Genomic DNA, 17254 nt, shown 5'->3' on the forward strand with positions numbered 1-17254 from the left:
GGAGGGGACAGGGACCGGAATATTGGAGAGGGTGTAGAGAACAATGGGAGACAACATCATTTTAATAGTGTCAAGGAGACCCCACCAGGATAGGTAAAGGGGATGCCACTTGGATGTGAGATCTGTTAATTTTTGAATGCATTTGGACATGCACAGGAAAACGGTATCTGGGATGGTAGGGGTGACATGCATTCCAAGGTACTTGATATTGGAGGGTTTCCATGAGAAATTAGAGGCGGCAAAATCGGGTTTGAAAGTGAATTTAGTTAAGGGGAGGATCTCACATTTATCGTTATTAAGTTTATAGCCAGATATTTGGGAATAAGCATGGACTTCAGTAAGAAAAGCAGGAATGGAAACGGAGGGGTTGGAGACAAATAGCAAAATGCCATCCGCATAAGCGGTAGTTTGATGTGGGAGTCTGACAGTTGGAAACCGTGGACGGAGGGGTTTTGACGGAGCTTGGAGAGGAAGGGTTCTAATGCCAGGTTAAAGAGAAAGGGAGATAAGGGACAGCCTTGGCGAACACCTCTTTTTAAATCAAAAAAGGAAGATATTTGACCGTTGGCACAAACCGCTGCACGTGGGTTAGAATAGAGTAGTGAGATTAAGGATATAAAAACAGGACCGAAACCGAACCATCGGAGGGTGTGAAATAGATAAGTCCATTCGACCCTATCAAATGCCTTTTCGGCATCCAAGGCAATGGCCGCAAGGGGATGGGGTAAAGGGCGAGATTTAGAAAGGATGTTGAAGAGGAGTCTGGTGTTATCAGTTATAAAGCGGCCCTTGACAAAGCCCGACTGTTCCTCACCCAAGAGATCTGGGAGAAGAAGGTCAAGACGTGCCGCAAGAGACTTTGCAAAAATTTTATAGTCAATATTGACCAAAGAGATTGGCCTGTAGTTTTTGCAGTGTTGAGGATCCCTCCCCTCCTTGGGTATGAGGCAAATATGGGCATCTGAAAAAGAGCCTGAGGAGGAACCCAAGGAGAGGAAGGTACCGATAAGGGAATGGAGTCGGGGAATGAGGAGCTTTGAAAAGTGGAGAAAAAATTCTACTGTGAAGCCGTCTGGCCCAGGGGCCTTGTCTTTTTGGAGGGTTTGAAGCGCTTTGAGTAGTTCTTGTTGGGATATATCAAGTTCTAATTGAGAGAGGTCAAGTGGAAAGTGAGATGGTTTTTGAATGGAGGAGAAAAAAGTGTCTAGAGAGTGGGAAGAGGGCTGGGTTTCAGAAGAGTATAAGGTCTTATAAAAGGTAGAGAATTCAGTGAGAATGTCTGCGTCCGTGTGTTTAAGATTTGAATCGGCGTTGTAGATTGATTCAATGTTTAATTTGTTGTGTTTCACCTTGAGATAATTGGCTAAGATCTTGCCAGCCTTATTTTTGCCTCCATAGAACTTGGCACTAGATTTTAAGAGGTACAGGGATGCATCGTCCGTAGATTTTTTATTAAATTTCATCTTAGCGTTAACCAGGGCAGTTAGAGTTTGCTGTGAGCGGGAAGTGAAATAAGAATGCTCCAATTTCTTAATATCCAGAAGGATAGCCTTGGTAAAATCGCGAGCAGCTCTACGTTTTTTAGCAACAAAGCCAATGATAAATTCTCTCGCCGCCGCTTTAAAGGCATCCCAAATGGTGTGTTTGGGAACAGGGGAGTTATCATTTAGGGAGAAAAATTCGTGGGAGAAGGAGGTGAAGGAGGTAGTGAATTTAGGGTCTAGGAGGAGAGAATTGTTGAAACGCCAGCGTTTAGGGCCTATTGATTTGGGTAAGATATCCAATTGAACTAATGTGGGGGCATGGTCAGAGAGTAAAATTGGACCAATTTCTGCATGAGTGAGAGTTTGGGTAACAAAAATGTAATCAATCCGAGATTGGGAATGGTGACATGGAGAATAGAAAGTAAATTCCTGGAGTTCTGGGTTGCATAAACGCCAAGCATCAGTGAGTTTGTGTTGGGAAATAGCTTGAGAGAAGGATTTGTGAGATTTGTTAGGGATGAAGTGTGCTTTGGAGTTCCTATCGAGAAAGGGATCTAGGGGCTGATTGCAATCTCCTGCCAGTATAAAATTATCATCAATGAATCTGGTGATGTGCTGGGAGAATGAGTGCCAGAAAGTGGGATCACCAGTGTTAGGGGCGTAAACATTTAGGAGAGAAATTGGAACATTCTTGATAGCAAGTTTGGTATATATCCACCGGCCCTCAGCATCAGATTCTTGGGCAAGCAGGGAATGAGCAAGAGCTTTGTGACATAAAATTGCAACGCCATTACGTTTACCATCCCCAGGAGAATAATAAACATCACCCACCCAACTTCTCTTCAATTTGACAGATTCTTCAGCAGATAAATGGGTTTCTTGTAAAAAAGCAATGTCCACATTCAAACGCGAAAGATGAGATAAAATTCTTTGACGCTTGATAGGGGAGTTGACGCCCTTAACATTCCATGTAATTACCTTGAGAGACATATCATCTCAAAGAAGAGGGAGAAAACAGAGAAAGAGAAAGAGGTGCAAGGGAGACCCAGAAGAATAAAAAACCATGGAGAATGAGAAAGTCGATGAAAGTCAGAGCAGTATAATAATGAATAAAAGAATGAGGAAGGAGAAAAGAGGGTGAGGAAAAGGAGAATAGAAGCAATCGATGTGGAAAAAATGAGAAGGTAGTCCAGGAGGTAGGTAGAATGATAGAAAGAAGATGGTGATAGAAGAGTATTCGAGAAACAAGAGAGAGAGACACCTGTGATGCAAAGGAAATTGGTGAACTTAAAAGTGAAAAAGATACAAGAAGGGAAGTGAACATCCGGGAGGAGAAGGAAAACATACTTACGAAGGGTAGAGATGGGGAGGGTCGATCACCAGGGGGAGGATACGCGAGGAAATGGATGAGGGGGGAGCGCCAGGCAAAGGAAGCAAGCGTCCAATGCAAACGAACCAACAGGTCGGGGGAGAGACGCCATACATAATGTAAAAACCTGCAAGGAAAAGGGAGGAAAACCAATAATGAGCGAGACGATTGAAAGAAGATGAGAACAAAACAACAGTAAATGACAAGAAGGTGCGTGAAGAAATAATAGTGAACAGTACTAATTAACGAACTGGGATACAAGAAAAATGACGGAGGGTGATGGAGAGAGCAAGAAAACTAGAGGCGCTGGAAAACATGGCATAAACAAACAGTAACACATTCAACAATGCATGATAAGCATGCAAATTAACTGAAACTTCAATGCTGCGTCACGCAGGAATCATGGCGGGAAAGCTGACGAAGAGCTGGAAAAGTCCATGTCAGATGCTTGAGTTGCGTTCAAAAAGCTGCGGAGACGAACAGGATCCTCATATGTCGTAGTTTTGTTGTTGTAGGTCACTCTAAATAGGCAAGGATGGAAAAGGCCATATCTAGCTCCAATGGCACGAAGTTCTGGTCGCATATCCAAGAAGGCCTTGCGGCGACTAGCTGTGGCTCTTGCATAATCCTGCGCAAAGAAAAGATTGGAGCCCGACCATTGTAAGCGAGGTGAGGCACGAGCTGCTGAGATAACTTTGAGGAGGTCAGTATATTCTAAGAAGTACATGATGACACCTCTTGGTCGTGAAGAAGGAGAGGAAGTAGAAGGGAGACGACCCAGTCTATGTGCACGCTGGATGTTAAGCGTAGTATCCTCAGGTAGGTGACGGAGCTTGGGCAAAAATTATTTGAAGAAGGCAATGGGGTCAGTCCCCTCGCTATTCTCCGCCAGGCCGTAGAGACGAAGATTGTTGCGTCTGTTTCGGTTCTCCAATTCTTCGACTTGTTTTTGAAGAGAGGAAAGTTGAGACTGCATGTGTGCTACCTTGGAGGATGACTCTTGGAGAGAGGTTAGAGAGTGTTCCACTGTAGTCACTCTGGCATCCATCTGAGACCAGTTGTCAGTAAGAACCTGCAACTTCGAGTTAGTTTCTTCCATGAAGGGCTTGAGAGCACGGATCTCTTCCAATAACAGCTCCATAGAGACAGCCGATGTGGACCCCGTTAGCGATGGAGGATCTTTTTTAGGGCGTTTCGTCGTGACTTTCCCTGGAGGCTGGATTGACCGCTCCGCGGTAGACTGCGACATTTGAGTGACGAGGGCCTGAGAAGCCTCGAGGTGTGCCAGTGCAGAAAAGACTCTTGAATTTTCGATGAAGACACGACGTGGAGTTTTGGGGGTCCGAGGGAATGCCTTCCTTTCCATAAAAATGAAGTAGGAAAAAATTGTTGGTGAGGAGAAAATAAAGAAAAAGTCCAATAATATTCACTACTTGTCCAAAGGCAGCAAAAAGTTTGCGTGAAAATTCTTGACTAGAAACTGCACAGGATGTAAGAGTGCCAGAGAGTCAAAAAGATGGGTGGAGCAGCGACCAATTCGCTATTTGGGGGAGTCGGTGCAGTGACGATGAGAACAAAGAACCACCATGGCGATGAAATACAGGTAAGTGGCACGTTGTGGAACAAAGAAGGTCCGTCAGGTGGAGAATATCATGAAGACATGAAGGGTAGATAAGGAGAGCGCCCAAAAATCATGCTGATAACTGCCCCAAATTGTAGATAATGTTAAATATAGGAGCATGAGAGAAACAGCACTTCCAGCAAGGAATTGACTTAGTCTGAGTGCATTGGCAGGGTATTTTAGGAAAGAGAAGTGCATTTGCTTAAAATGGCCGCCAAAAACATGCAGAATGCGAGGAAAACTCGTTAAGCTTCATAGAAGAGCAGCCTATGTGACACTTGTACAGCGGTGGAGCAAAAATGCAAAAAAAAAAATATCACCGGGAAGAGTTGGTTATGCACAGGTCTCTGAGGGAGGCTCGCATGGTCGGGAAACGGGTGCGCCACAGTTCGCGCTGACAAGAAACAAAATGGCGGGCGCGACTTTCACTCAGCCGCGTCCGCCGCAATATCACCAAATGCGACCATTCCGCTGCTTGACGGAGCCTGTACTTGGAACCGCTGTGTAGGCTGCAGTCTCCGAGTAGGTAAGACCTGGTTTGCAGGCGGAAATGATGGGTTGAGAGCGGCGGAATCCCCAAGCGACCGGGAGCGCTTACATCTGCGCTGCCGTCCTCGACGGGCGCCAAGCCACGCCCCCAACTTGTTTCTTTCTTGATAAGAGATATGATCTGCTATCAGTCAGAGAGAGGAACTAAATGTTTCTTTGTACTAGATGTGAATAGAATAACTTGTGAAAGCATTGTAATGTATTTATGCCTCTTGGTGTCAACATTTACAGTTATACACATTTCCGTTTTCCTCATAGAAAATCATAAACCTGAAAGTGTAATCTATCCTCTTTTTTGCATCTACTTATGTTAACAGAATAACAACAAAAGTTTTTTGTATTGATGCCTGTTTGTTCAGGGTAAAAATGTTGGCCTAACAAAAACTGGATGGGAGTACTAATAGAGTTCAGCATTTGTTACCTTGCAGTCTTTGTGAGATTATAAATGAAAACGTACAAGGTGATGAAGTAAATTGTTCCCTCTTCCCTTCCAGCTTGAAATCTTCCACACAGTGATGTACCGGAATTACCAGCGGAAGACAGACATGGATGAACCCCCACCCCTGGACTATGGATCAGGGGACGATGATGGTAAGAGCGAGAAGAGGAAGATCAAGGATCCTGTGTATGCCGAGTTGGAGGAGAAGTTTTACCGTTATGGGATAAAGCCAGAGTGGATGACAATGCAGCGCATTATCAATCACAGGTTGGTTAAACTATAGGGTGCACAGTACTGTTCAGATCATGTAGGCCAATTAATATTTACATTCATAGGTAGGAAACTGTACACTTTTCAAGTTAGCTAGGGGGAAGGAGTTGGCCTAACTGCTAGGGTGCTCGACCGCCGACCTGGGGATCGGGGTTCGAGTCTCGGTAACAACGCCAAACATCCTATGACTCTGGGCAAATTACTTAATCTACCCGTGCCTAACAAAAATGAACGTGTGTCCTCATGTAACGTAACTGGTGCTATATAAATTTGCGCCATATAAAACTCTGCAAAAAAAAATAGAATTAAATGAGATGTGCTGATCAAATGTAGGTGACTGTAGTTGAGGGACTAATTTGTATTTGGGAAGTAGAAAATCTACTGTACACAGAAAGTAACACTTTAAATCTGTAGCATTTCAAAATCAAAGACTTCAACAGGTGCTGGACTGTGAATACTTCATCATCCAAGCCTGAGACCTCAGTTATCCTCACTTATTGTTGGTAATGTATAGTGCTATAAAGCATATTATACAAGGCGTCTTGAAACAAATATCTCTAGGACATATGCTGTGTCACATCTATAGCATAATAAATTGAGTGAACATCTGCAGCATGCCAAATCTGTAACTGGAACCATCATTTGTAGCACTTTGTAAGTGATGCTTTCTGGAATGCTATTGCTTATCTCTAATGTTTTTCTAGTTCGTTCACTACTATCCTGGAATTCATTTTTGATTTACAGCACTGACAGAAAAGGAAATTTCCATTACCTGGTGAAGTGGAGGGATCTCCCTTATGACCAGTCTACCTGGGAGGAGGAGGAGATGTCAATTCCCAGCTTCGAATATCACCAGCAGGCTTATTGGAGGCACAGGTATATGCTTTGCTAAAGAGAAAACGACCTACTATTTGTATGATCTAGAAAGATTGCAGAATTCTGCTGGTAGGACAGAGTTCCCTTAGCAGAAGTTTGAGCCTTATTTAGACTTTGACTTACACCGTACTGTGCCGTAAACAGACCAACTACCATGTACACAAAAATGGTAGTCTGCTGCTCTGTTAAGAGTTGAGCAGACCATCCTTTTTTCCGATGACAGTGCCCCCACCGACTATGCTGCCAGAAGCCCTACTTAGAGCGGAAGTTCTGATGCATTTTTTTCTTCAAGAAGAAAACTCCCAGTGTGTTAGCATCATTTTTTGTTCAGAAATAAAGACCCACTTTTGGAATTTGTTTTTGGAAAAGGAAATGGTTTGATGCGCAGTTGCCTGAGATATGTCAGCTGCTCATCAAGGAACGGACAACTCTGCTGGGAGGGTGGAGATTGTTTTAAGTATGGTAAGCGGTAATACAGCCAGAGTGGTGGAGGAAATAACCTCTGCCATCCTGACAGACTTGGGCCACCCACAATACTTTAAATTAGGCCCTATGTCCCTTTTGTTGGTTGGCGCAGACTGTGATTATGTTTTAGACTGAGATACTTTAGTAGGTGAGATCCCCATTAACCTATAGGATTTCTAAAGGTTGTTGAGAATGACCCTTAACGTTCTCAGCTATGGTTTTAGAGGCAATATTGTGGTTCGTAGTTTATTTTGAATCCTTGAAGATCAGTTAGATGAGAGAAGATTCTGGTTTTGAATTGGTGTGAATCCTTATTTAGAGTTACACTTTCTCCACTTTACAGCAATATTCATAAAGGAATTTGAAGAATTTGAGTTACATAGGTAAGGATACCTCTTCTCATTTTTATAATGCAAAAGGCAAAAATCATACTAAGAATCAAGTTACACTGTAGTGTAGTTCCTATATTCCCAATAGGCTTTGCGCATTGGAATAACATAAACGACTCTCTATTGAATATGTTAGACCTAATGAATGCCAGCTAGCTCAGAGGTCACTAGAAACTTTCTCGAATTCACAAGCAGTGATTTGTTTCTGACAACCGCTTAAACATGACAACTTTGCTCCCCTAGAACAAGGAGTATATCTCCAGAGTTTCGGAAACAATAGATAGCTATTTTACTCAGTCAATCGTGCATGCATATTTTCACCAGAAGTGCAGAGAAACAGAGAGACGGGCATTTTCAATAAAAGTGGTTATTTATTGAGCAGTCTTCTTTCTCATGCAAGAGAAGTGAATTGCTACAATTGCTATAAGGATATGATTTGATATAACCACATAAGGGCATAAAATCGGGATTATTTACTAGAGTCCTAGAACCATCTACAACAACACATTCTTTTTTTATAGGAGAGATACCCTGCAATTAGGATGAAAAATGGGCTGTCTTAAATATAATTATGAGACACTTGTCTGCTAGACATTGAGGAAATATTGTAGCTTTTTTCAATGAAGATTATGACCTATACTGTGGAAATTGGATTATTGGCTCGGGGGGGATGAAACCCTACTCAAGCAACAGCCACAATACATGTCAGGGTGAACCACAAAAGGTTACTCAATTAACCTGTGCTTAACCCTCTGGTAGCTTGGCACAAACGCAGTCAGGCTTAACTTAGAGACAATGCATAAAGTATTCATGCAGCACATCAACAGTAATAAATTGAAAACACAAGAAAAATCACGCATTAATTTAGAAAAATAGAGTAATATATAATACATTATTAGATACCAAAATGACCAAAATCCAACCAATAGAACCAGAGAAATGCATTTGTAAAAGTTTTTTTTTTTTAAAGTAGTGCTTAGAAGCGGGAAGTGACAGTTGCGGTTATCTGGTCGAATGGACAGGGTTGAAGAAACAAAGTCACGTGGGACAAATACAAGACTGAGTTGAGTCCGCTGATAAAAGTGTCTTGTGTACTAGTGCTTCGAGATGGGAAATTTTTGTGTTTTGCTGTGCAGTGCAGGCATCGACGAGCTCTCAACAGAAGCTGCAATGCAAGACCCTGCATCGAGATTTGTTGCGCTGAGTCAAAGTCGCTGGAGCTGTCGATAGGAGCTTGCAATGTATAGTACATCACCAAGATGTGCTGCACTGCGTCGAGGTGGATGATGCTACTACTGCTGTGAGGACTTGCAATGAGATGCACTGGTGCTGAACTGAGATTCATCAACCTGGGCATCGAGATGCATCGCACTGGGTCAGTGCTTGTGAAGCTGCTGATCAGAAGCTGTAAAGCATAGTACGCGTCGAGTGTGTTGAAATACGTTGAGCTGTGCTGGTTGTCTGTATCAAGATGTGTCACGCTGGGTTGGTGCTGTGAGGCCACTGAACTGGAGCGGCAATGCTCGTTCCTGCATTGAGATGTGTCAGGTTACGCCTGCGCAAGGGGGCCTGTTATGTCTCTGTAGCTCAGAACAGGAGGCCAGCTCATTGGGCCCTTGGAGAAACTCTGGTAGTTCTGGGTTCAAGTAGTGGATTCAGTCTGCCTTCTTCTGGCAGTAGGGCAGCAGAGCAGTTGGGCAGTCCTTGCAGCAGAGCAGTCCTTCTGAATCTTTCCCAGGTCCAGAAGGGACCTGAAGAGTTTGATCCGAGGGTTCCAGTGTTGAAGTGGGAGAAGCTTCTGGAGTTGGCCCCTACAGAGGTGTCTAGAATTTTCTGTCTCCCTGCCCTGGTTCCAATTTGTCTGGGTGTACACTAGGCAAGTGTGATAGGGTGCCCAACTGTCTGTATATTTCACGGACTGTCCGTCATTTTGGTGTGATGTCTGTTGTCCGTAATCATTCCTTTTACAGACACCTTTTGTCCGTAATTTTGGAGATTACAGCGAGCTGTGCTGTGCCGTGCCCCTGCGAGAATCCGCAAGAGATTAACAGTTCCCAGGGGCCAGCTCGCACTTCTTTGTTGAACTCCAGAGGCTGCAGCAGCCCCTCACTGAGCTCGCACAGACTGTGGAGAGGCCCATTATCATTGTGACTGAGGCTGATTATCCCTTTCGAATGACAATGCGCTTTCTGCCTTTAGCATATCTTGTGCGAGTGAGTGCCTTGGAGGCCAGTGACTCACTTGGAGCCAGTAGATCATAGTTAGTGATTACAGAGGAAATTTCCTCAAACAAAGTACTGTGACGAACTTGCGGTCTTGTGTAATTTGCCAATGTTGTTCACTGAGAATGACTGGGCAGGAGCAGTGACGGGACAGGAGAAGAGACTGGAAAGGAGAGGTGATGGGGCAGGAGAGGTGATGGGGCAGGAGAGATGACCGGGCAGGAGAGGTGATGTGGCAGGAGTGGTGACCGGGCAGGAGTGATGACGGGCAGGAGTGGTGACGGGGCAGGAGAGGTGACGGGCAGCAGAGGTGATGGGGTATGAGAAGTGACGGGGCATGAGAAGTGACGGGGCAGGAGCGGTGATTAGGCATTAGCAGGAGCGGTGACCGGACAGTAGCAGTGAATGTGAAGGAGCAGTGAACAGGGCAGGAGATGTGACGGGGCAGGTGATGTGAAGGGCAGGAGAAGTGACGGGGCAGGAGAAGTGACGGGGCAGGAGAAGTGACAGGGCAGGAGTAGTGACGGGGCAGGAGAAGTGACAGGGCAGGAGAAATTACGGAGTGTTGACCGGACAGGACGGTGAACGGGCAGGAGAAGTGAACGGGCAGGAGCAGTGAATGGGCAGGAGCGGTGACGGGCAGGAGAGGTGACGGAGCAGGAGAAGTGACGGAGCAGGAGAAGTGACGGGCAGGAGAAGTAACGGGGCAGGAGAAATTACGGGGCAGGAGCGGTGATCGGGCATTAGCAGGAGTGCTGACCGGACAGGAGCAGTGAACGGGCAGGAGCAGTGACTGGGCAGGAGCAGAGACGGGGCAGGGGTAATGACAGGGAAGGAGCAGTGACGGGGCATGAGAAAGTGACCGGCAGGAGAAGTGACTTGTATTTATGCTCTTCGCCTATTTGTTTATATACTATTGCATGTCATCCACTGATGTATCTGTAAAGCATACCTTTTGTCCCGAATTTTTGTCCTGAATTTTGACCTCCTATCCAGAATTTTGATCCTTTGTCCTGAATTTTTGCACTCACCGTCCTGAATTTGCGCCTATGCCAGTTGGCCACCCTATAGTGGGAAGTCCCTTGTGTGTAAGCTCAGCCAATGCCTTTAAAGTGGAAGTGCGGTAGGTGACAGCTCTGCCCCCTACAAAGTCAGAGAGGGCCCATCCTGTCAACACCCAGACCCTCTGTAACACATTGTGCTGCTTGTTGAGGGAGCTAAAACCCTACGTAAGCTGACACCATAATTCTTGTCAGGGTAAATACAAGCAACCCCAAATTCACCTGTGCTCAACCCCTCGGAAGCTTGGCACAGAACAGGCTTTATGTAGAGCCAATGTGTAAAGTATTTCTTTACACTTCAAACAGTCACACAGTAAAAACACACCACAACAGGACACTGCGCTGAGTTTATAAAAAATAGATTTTTCTTTAATAAATAAAACAAGACCACAAGGACCAAAATCTAATCCGTAGAACCGGAGATATGGAGGCTTAAAGATTTCAGTAAATGTAGCGCCAAAAGTACAAAGTGCCAACTGTGGATATCTGGTTATGCCGGACCGGGACAAAATTACAAGTTCAGGCTGATCGCAGTGGAACGCAGGCCAATTACAAGATGCAGATCACCACAGCATTCTATAAAACACACCAGCACTCTAAAAGGAATATAGATCACTAATGCAATTGATTGGTTACAGAGAAGCGGTACACTGTCTAGTCAAGAAACCCTCAATTCAAGACTATTCACATGCATAAATGTTAATATGTTGAGAAATTTTAAGGCAACTCTAAAAACTGATCAAAATATTTAAACACTTTATAACTAAACCCTATAGTCTTCTGGTATTGTTGGTGGTGCAAATAGAAATGGCAGTGCCTCTCGTATTTTAGTCACACCTTTACATAAAAACATATTATTTAAATATCTGTTTCGGTAATTTTTTTACTATGAACAAATAGCACATGTTTTATGTCCTGAACTTGAAATATTCTGATGATTACAATCAGTACTATTCAAGCCATACCATTTGCCTGAAGTTATTGGTATATGGCACACCAATAAATTAAGATACAACTGAATCTGCTTTGTTACATCTGATTCAACCATGGTATGCAAACTTTTTAATTGATCACAGTGACTGATATCCAGATCCACGCGCCCCTGTTTTTTTTGTTGATCTAAGAAATGTTATACCACCCCATAAAGTTATCATAGTTCAAATGAATACTTATTAACACCATGCGCGCTAGCGGAATTCCGCTCGCACGCTGGGTTTTGCGGAAACGCACTTTACGTGACGAGCTGGGCTCATCATCAGCGTGCGAGGAGGCTACGCCATGACGAGCCCAGCTCGTCATCAGCGTCGAAGGGGTTAAAGTAAACAGTTGTGTCCAATACTTGAGCTATTTAAAGACAAAAGCAGTAATTGCTTGTATTTTCTGCTCTCTGTTTATGGTTGCCTGCTTTACTTAAAGCCCCACCAGAGCACCAAGAACTGGAGCAAAAGTACTCGTAAGGCCCATCTTAATCTCAGTGCTTGCAAGCAATGGAGTCCTATTTATTGCTGAGAGTAGGGATCACAATACTTTGCTCTATTCTATTGAGAAGAGAGTTCATTTGGTGGAACATATTCAGTCCCATATGAAAAAAATAGTAAGATTCTGTTGCTAAAAACATTGAGGTGAGCTGCAGGATGTGTGCTTCTTGTGGCTCAGCACAGCATCCTCAGGCCTGCCAGTTGAGAGTTAACTTTTCTGCGATTAGGTGTAATTGGTTTCTCTTTCAAGAAGAGCCTTCCCTATTTTCCAATTAAACTTTTTTTATTCAGATGCATACAGAAATTCATAATCTTGCTCTTAGCATCATTTACATGCAAACAGTGGAAAGACTGAGCCTGTAAACTCATTTGAAGACCAATAGATAATTGGTCTAAAATGATGACATTGTCAACACAAAGAAGCATGTGGAGCAGCTTTCTACTTATCATAGAAGAAGAGTGTTCTAATTTTCTAAAATAGCTTAAGTAGATCACATTTATACAAAAAGAAATTCAGAAATGCCAGAATGTAAAATTCACTTCTCAATTTTTCTAGAAAGTCATACTTCTCTTCTGGGGGATAGTCATAAGTGTTTGAATAGTTCTGCCCACGTGCGGAAATCCCGGAGAACATTTCCATATAAATCTTCTTAATTATAGACATTCTTCTTTCTACAGGAGAGCCTGCGGAAACATTTAAGAAAGAACATATTATGCAGTCTATAACACAAGCTACAATGGAGGAATTCTTCAGATTGTTCTTTCAAAAGGGTGAAGAAAAAACATATGTAGTATAACAATAAAGCAATTATATTATACATTTTATAAATTTCTTTCACCAACCATTTTTGTAAAAGTAGAAGATGAAGTATAGCAGACAGGGTAGCCTCATAAACTGCTGTTATGTGAGATTAGAACAGTGTTTATGCCTTTAAGGACTCAGAGACCACCAGTATCCCAGCATGCCCTGCAAATGGCAGTTGCCTCGGTTCTTTTTCCGGCACTTGGTGACAGGATCCTGGAGCATGGAGCTTGGCCTTTTAGTTTTTTCTCTTTAAACTTCTCTAGTGGAATTTTATTTAAACTACTTCACTCAATGTTTTTCATCACTCTCACTATTTCTGTCTTTTTCTGACAGGAAATTGTGGCATTTCCTCATTTAATATGCCTTCTTTATATGACAAGTGCCCTGTCTGTGGGAGAAAGAAGGCTAAAACAGACCCTCACAATGTCTGTATTTTATGTCTTCCATCTATCCATGTTACTGAAGTTTGGCAGCATTGTAGGAAATTTTCCTGACGTACCCTGAGAGAAAGGGAAAATATTTATCTTCATGCCAGGGGTAATGGCGAAGACAGCAATAACAGCTGCATGGTGAGACCACAGAGCATGTAGTGGGTCAGTCCTCTACCAGAATTCCGCCATCCTCCTCTGAAGGATGTGGGAAGTCCAAAATGATGGATCCAGCCACAAAATGACATATTTTCTGGTCGACATTAAGAGGTCGATGTTAAGACCAGGTATGGCACCGACCTGTTTGCCGTCTGCACCTGGTTCAACATAGAAGAAGAAGCTCCGATCAACGTCGGGGCATTGTATGACGACTCAAGGGTTTACACCGTTGACACTCACAGTGAGGTCGACGTCAAGATGCACTTTGATGTCAAGGTGTAGGCAAAGATCACCATTGAGGGACAGATTGGCATCGAGGCGTCGGATGAGATCGCCGTCGAGGAGAACATCGAAGTTGAGGCGTCAACTGAGTCAACGTCGAAAAGCATCTCGATACTGAGAACACAGCAACAAAGGAGAAAAAGGAGACAAATATACTCTTCTCCAGATTCGTTATGTTCAAAGGTATATTCACCCTCTTCTCCGGCAGTCCTAAGGGGTTATTCTCCACTAGCTACTTCTCCTCCAGCTCCACGTCCTTCTCCACCACTGCCACCACCACCTCTGCCTACACCACCTCCTGTGCCTGCTACGCTAGTGATACTTGTGCTGGTCACTCTACGACTTAGATTACACTCCATCGCTCTTGTCATCACAGGCATCATTTCAGGCACACATTGTCTTCCAGATATCGATGTCACAGATCACTTTCTCATTCAAGAACACAATCTCACACAAGGTCACGCACAAGATCGAGGCATCATACCATACATACAACCTCATCTTCTACTAGGTGGTATTCGCCAACTTTAATGGATTCACCACCTCCTTGTGTTTCTTCGGTGGCTGATATCACCATCTTCCAGGAGGTCTTGGTTAGAGGAGCAAGATGCAAAGCTTAATATACAGATGTCGGTCCCCACACCCTCCACATCTGTGATTTTGGAGAGTCTCTACCAGCGGGCAGCCTCCAGGTCTCTACTTTAATTGGTTCCGGGGCTCAAAGAACCAGCATTGGAGCATTTTCTGACACCAGCCTCAACTAAGACTGCCCCTTTGAGGCTTCAGAATAAGTACAGGCCTCCCAAGGAAGATCCTGTCTTCCTTCAATCAGATCCACCTCCTGATTCAGTTGTTATTCTGGCAGCCAAAAAACACCATACTACTTCTCCTGCTTCCAATACAGCTGCAACTACAATGAAAGCGGTTAGTGTTACTCCCCTTCTCGGTAGGTATGATAGAGTGCTCTGGCACTCTATCCAGCAGTTTGCAGATGACCTTTCAAGGGACAGATAGGAAGATTTCTTAGGGATCGTAAATGAAGGCCTTGTGGTGTCTAATCAAGTTATCAGCATCACAGTGGACTCTTCCGTTTAAGCGGCAAATGAATTCCTTCATGGCATTGCTTTAAGAAGACACATTTGGCTCTGCCATATACCTATTAAACCAGAGTCTTAGCAAAGGATTGTTAATCTTCCTTTCCTAGGTACAACCCTCTTCGGCAGCCATACCGATGAAGAGATGGCGCTCATAAAAGCTGAAATGAAGACTCTCAATGCGGTTGGCCTTGAAAGGCTAAACAAGCAACGGCGTTCCGTCAGGTCTTACCACCGCCGGTTTTACACTCACAGAGTTCAAACCCCTAAGTGGTATCAGAGTCGCCAAGAACAATAGCAGCAATGACCCTACCAGCAACATCAAAGACGGCAGTCTAGGATATGCTCTTCCCAGCAGTCCGCCTGAGGGGGTAAACTAACATCAGGAACAAAACCCTGATTCTTCCCTTCCCCCTTTTCCGTTACCCACTCCGGTAGGGGAAGCATTACTATGTTCTTGGCAGAGTGGAAAAAAATGACAAACAGCTCCTGGGTACTCAATATTGTTCGAACTGGGAATTGGCTCGGGAATCTGAGACCATACCCATTTTGAACAATATTGAAAACCTTACCTCCAAATCTGTCCACTCAAAATCTGCAGAGACTTTGCTTAGAAGTCAACATCCTGCTAAACAAGCATGTGGTGGAGGTGGTTCCCCACAGTCAACGGAGGATGGGCATCTACTCCAGATATTTTGTGGTGGAGAAGGACATGCAAAGTTCTTCCAATGCCTGGGCCTTCACATCAACTACAGAAGTCAATGTCCACTCCGGTTTAGACTCTGCAGTACTTAAATGCTACCATCGACACCATGCAAGCAAGAGTTTGTTCTTCGGGGGAGAGACTTTCACCGATCCATCGAAAGTGTCTCTTTCTAATGAAAGTCTCTCATTAAACAGTGAGGGCAGTGTCATCTCTCCTGGGCTCCATGGCCGTGTGCATCCTCCTCACCACTAACACATGTCTCAACATGCAACTCCTTCAAGAAAGCCTCAAGGACCAGTTCGACATAACAACAGGCAATTGGAAAGACAGGATTGTTCTCTCCCCTCATTCAAAACATTCTCTAACATGGTGGTGCTCTCCTACAGACCTGCTTCAAGGCATGCCTTTTCACCAATAGGTTCCATCACAGCCAATAGTGACGGATACATCCTTACCGTGGTGGGGAGCCCACATGGATCATCCCAGATTCAAGGCTCCTGGTTTCTGAGGGAGATGAGGTTTCATATCAGTCTCCTCACACCCATTGCAGCCTTGCAGGCGCTAAAGGCGTTCCTCCTGTCATTCCAGTCACAGCCCCTGCTTTTTCAGACGGACAACACAACCACTATATATTTCCTCAAAAAGCAGGGGAAGACGAAGTCCAGACCCTTATCGCACGAACCCCAAGCAATCTGGAACTGGCTCATAGCCAGGAACTTATGGATCACAGCAACTCACCTTCCCGGTGTGCAAAATGTTCAGGCAGACGATCTCAGCAGGGTTCCGCAAGAACACCACAAATGGGTCCTTCAGTTCATGACGGCATTGTGCAAGATATCTTCAGGCTATGGGGTGTGCCAAACATCGATTTGTTCGCCATCGCTGAAAACCCAAAATGCCACAAATGTGCTATGGATCGACTGGTTTGACAAATTTCTTTATGCTTTTCCACTGATACCATTGATCCCAGCAGTCCTAATTAACTGTCCTACTCGAGAGCCAAGCTCATCCTGATAGTCCTCGTGTGGCCACCTAAATGGAGGTTAACGGACCTTCTTCACGAGTCATAGCATCCACATCTCAAGCTGCCATGCAGACTAGACCTGCCAATGAAGTTCGGAGGCCAGATGGTTCAACCCAACCTCTCCTCCTTGAATTTGGCAGCACAACTCCTTCTCTAATGCACTATGGACATCTGACCTTGCCACAACACTGCATGGACAACCTCAAATATGCAAAAAGACCTTCGACCCGCTCAGCATATGCCTTCAAGTGGAAGAGATTTTGCATTTGGTGTTTTCCAATAACATAGACCCCACATTTTGCCAGGAAGATATCACTCTTCACTACCTTCTCCATCTGGCAAAATCTGGTTTACAATACTCTTCCATGAAAGTTCATTTGGCGGCCCTTACTACGTACAGAAAATGTCCTTCACAAACCTCTTTTTTTCAAGATCCCTGTAATTAAAGATTTTTTAAAAGACTTAATGAAAGTTTCCCCTCCCATTATGTGCCCTTCCCCTTCTTGGGAGCTTAACGTAGTCCTTTTACATCT

General features: G+C 44.3%; 1 protein-coding gene across 3 annotated transcripts in view; it reads left to right on the forward strand.

The window, feature by feature from the left end:
- Window positions 1-17254, forward strand: part of CHD3 (chromodomain helicase DNA binding protein 3) — an 813321-nt gene that overhangs the window by 244778 nt on the left and 551289 nt on the right. For all 3 annotated transcript variants that reach the window (XM_086946072.1, XM_086946074.1, XM_086946073.1), the window contains exons 11-12: window positions 5518-5729; window positions 6477-6608. In XM_086946072.1, coding sequence (XP_086802198.1) covers window positions 5518-5729; window positions 6477-6608 — 344 coding nt within the window. The remainder of the gene's footprint in view (window positions 1-5517; window positions 5730-6476; window positions 6609-17254) is intronic.

Source organism: Lissotriton vulgaris, chromosome 12, assembly GCF_964263255.1.
Source record: "Lissotriton vulgaris chromosome 12, aLisVul1.2, whole genome shotgun sequence".
NCBI classification, from domain to species: Eukaryota; Metazoa; Chordata; class Amphibia; order Caudata; family Salamandridae; genus Lissotriton; species Lissotriton vulgaris.